This window comes from Cryptomeria japonica, chromosome 10 (assembly GCF_030272615.1).
Source record: "Cryptomeria japonica chromosome 10, Sugi_1.0, whole genome shotgun sequence".
NCBI classification, from domain to species: domain Eukaryota; kingdom Viridiplantae; phylum Streptophyta; class Pinopsida; order Cupressales; family Cupressaceae; genus Cryptomeria; species Cryptomeria japonica.
The window spans coordinates 505,735,256-505,738,819 of NC_081414.1; the positions used below are offsets into that span (position 1 = coordinate 505,735,256).

The 3,564-nt window shown below is 37.4% G+C and overlaps 1 protein-coding gene across 1 annotated transcript; it reads right to left on the reverse strand.

Moving 5' to 3' along the window:
* Positions 1–1,623: 1,623 nt before the first annotated feature.
* LOC131079647 (phospholipase A1-Igamma2, chloroplastic-like) lies at positions 1,624–2,661 on the reverse strand. The gene has a single exon (XM_058017654.2). The coding sequence runs from the start codon at positions 2,659–2,661 to the stop codon at positions 1,624–1,626; it is 1,038 nt and encodes a 345-aa protein (XP_057873637.2).
* Positions 2,662–3,564: the final 903 nt, after the last annotated feature.

Below are 3,564 nucleotides of genomic sequence, written 5' to 3' on the forward strand. Positions count from 1 at the left end.
GAGGCCTTAATGCTATTAGAATATTGCATATTTTATATATAGTTTCGAAACATAATTTGCATGGAACTCATTTAATGTTGGTTTTGTTAATTGAACGTCATAGGCCTACACATTGCGTACATCTAAACAAGGTGTTTTTGCTTGATCTATTAGGTCAGGGCAGCTAAGTGAAATATTACTCAAAAATCTTGAATGCAACTTCTAGGAAGTTAATTCTAATTGATTGATGGGCATGGATCACTTGATAGTGTAGTGTAGTCGATTGCTTACAAATGCAATTTCACACTCAATTTGGACCCACTTTGGTCATTATGTTTAGTTAATGTATGATTGTGCTTAGTTTCAAGAATGTTTTTGAAAACTAGATGCAATCCGCTACTCATAAGCGTTGTTCTCATCTAAATTGTGAATAGTTTGAGTTGTTGTTGGATAGTTGCTCTCGTGTCTCACAAATTTGTTCCAATCGCTCTATGAGTCCTTCAAAGGTGAATTCTAAATTCTATGAGGCATTCTCACGGTTTGATACTATCCCATAAGTTTTATAAATAGTGACGTTTTAAAATACTCATATACATCTTTTGTATTTTTTAATTGTACTTCCAATAAGATAAATGATTTATTTCTTAGTCCAACCTTTACTTTTATGGTTCTTCCTTCAAGTGGAGCTTGATACTCATTTTGCACAAAAAATAGACATTATAGTATGTAATATTTAAAGGGGAGGAGGATAGTGAATAGATCATGGTTTTATTTATATTTTGTTGATAGTTGATAAGATTGATTGGTAAAGAAGGAAGCTCAATATTTTCACCATCACAATTTAGTTTCTTATCAAGAAAGCTAACTTGATTCTTTGTAGTCCCTTAGGTCTTCGTCAAGCTCTCATAAATTAAATGCAATGCCTCCCCTTCATGGGGAAGTTGCAGCATTACCATAGTAGCCTCCACAATAATTGTCACATCCCTACACAATCATTGTTTTAGAATTATAACGTGTTGGATGTATACTCGTATGATCTTAAAGTATGGGTGCAATTGAGCGACAATAAAATGTGCTAGTGTAGAGCTATATACCTAGAAACCAAATATTTGGTAATCCCATAATTATAGATAGTATGGCATGCATACATGCAATCCTCAACTAAAGTTCTCGGTAGATTTAGATAGCACTAGAACATTGATATTGTCACTAATTCTGAGGATTAGAGAAAGATTTGAGAACTTACCCTTGTTGACTATTTTTACAAATTTTGTATGAAGGTATCTTGGGCTACAACAGAGCTAAGGCGTATTATCTCTTGTTTAATAGCAATGTTCATAATTAAAATCAATACTGATTTACGCATACTTTTATTATCTATCAGATTACTGATGACACGTGATTGTTTTCTATGACAATCAAATGCTAATCTGTATCATCCACAGCTATGAACTCCTGCATAGTTGATTTCATTTCACGCTTAAGGTTAAGCTTTGAAGTTAAAGTAATTCAATAATGAATGTGATAACATGTTAAATATATCCATCCAGATAAAAAGAATAATTCAATACACAACACAGTTGTGGTGACATTGCAGCGCAGACGTTGGACGTTGATGTCATCTGGAGTTGAGTGAGACATGAATTATTCCTCTTCTGATGGCTGCGTCCATTTGCCATCTGGACCTTTAACGAGGCCCTTGTTCTGTTCCTGCCACCATTTTGGAGGAATTTCATATTTCTCGCGCAATAAATCACAGCTCTTATTAACCAGAGCATGATCTCTTCCACTCCAAGAAAACGGCTGCTTACTTCCAACGTACCCGTCCAGTAAATGCAAGTAAAGCTCTAAATTATGAAAGTAGGCAAGATTATGGGTGTGCTGAATGAATGGAGAATTGTTGTGTAAAGGAAGCTCGACGCCAACATGAAAGTATGTCCACGTAAGCCAATGCAGCAATTTGCTGAGGCATCCCACGTTCTCGTTCATAAAAACTCCGGGCACTTTGGGAACCAGGTCACGCTTGTTCACAAACCTCAGCACTTTCACTCCAATCTCCTCCACCCGTTTAGCAAACGCCAGATTTCCCACCCGGGGAGAGGCAAAAGCGAAGACGGTGACGGGAATTTGATGAAAATTATGCTTGGTGCAAAGCATTTGTTTGATATCGTAAGCGCTCAAGGTTGCAAGGGCAGCTCCTAAGCTGTGTCCCGTAAATGTTATGCTTAAATTGTCCATCTCTTTTTCATAAACTTGAATCAATCGTTCTATATCTGAGACTACCAAATCTCTGGTGCTGATGTTCACAGTGGCTCCTGCAGCGCCTTGATGGTGACGGACAGTTGAAGTATAGCAGCTCAGGAATCCTCTCTGAATTAGTACTCCATCCGCGAAATGATGCTCTTGGTCTTTGCCTGTCCTCTTGCATCTATAGGATAATCTTGTAGGTACAAGAATATCTCTCAGGTCTTCTATCCATTCTTCAGCAGTCTGAGTTCCTCTCCATGCAATCACTATGTCTCGTCGTCCAAGCCTTCTTATCTCATTTGGATCCGTGCAAACTGCAATATAACCCAACCAAACACCTTGGTCTTTTGGTTTCTCACCAAAAACTTCATTTAACAGATTAGTATTGGCGTAAACATATTGAGTGACTTGGTAGCCACTTTCAGACATGCCCATCTTATTGAACAGATCTCTTTTACTGTGATAACATGTGCCGTAGTTTTTGAGTAGCTTTTGCCATCAAATGCGTCTTAACAAAGCTGTGCCAAATTCCCATATCTGAGAGCTTCAGCTTTCAAATTGGGAACCATGGGATCAAGCAAACCATTCCAATTATGGGCACCTTGTATATCTCTCCATACGTCACATAGCTGAGGCTGCGTTGAGTTAGTTTGGGAACTGGGTAATAATACAGCATTATCTTCAAGCTGGGGCAATGGAAATACGGCCATTGATTGACTGATAGAAATTAAGGAATCAATCAAATAATTGTGTCTGATTTCTGGGATGTCAAACAATGATCGGCCAGACAAAGCGTTCGAGGATGAATACAAGGTTTAAGACGAGCACCTTATAAATAGAAAATCACGCGCTACAATAGCAGACAAAGTAGAATTTCAATCTTCCAACCTGAACTTCTTCTTGTTGACGAGAATTGGGCATATAAGGCTTTGACTTCCCTTGTTCTTCCCGCATTGTTGTTTTCAAACCTAACGTTCAGACACTAGATTAATACTATAGTATTTATTCAAAGACTATAATCAGAAGATGTCAAGCTCCCCCAAACAGATTGCAATATATTTTTTCAGCTGCCTTTACATCATTTATCTCGTGAATTTCCATCGCCACACTCAGATTGTCTGGCCAGGGGTTCCTAACTTTCAAATTAGCAAAACCCATGACCGCTATTTCTTTGTATCAATGCAAACTGCGCATTTTCTAACATTTTAATATTTAAAAGGAAAGATCATAAATTTGTGTGTTAAGATCTTGTTTAGGTATAAAACTGGTATCAAAAAGTTTGACAGGGATTTCCTAATTTTCTTGAATGTAAAAGTGAACATTTTTCAAAGGGGCATT

Bases quoted from the DNA above. Each gene is read 5' to 3' on its own strand.
- LOC131079647 (XM_058017654.2), bottom strand. From the start codon at position 2,661: ATGGGCATGTCTGAAAGTGGCTACCAAGTCACTCAATATGTTTACGCC.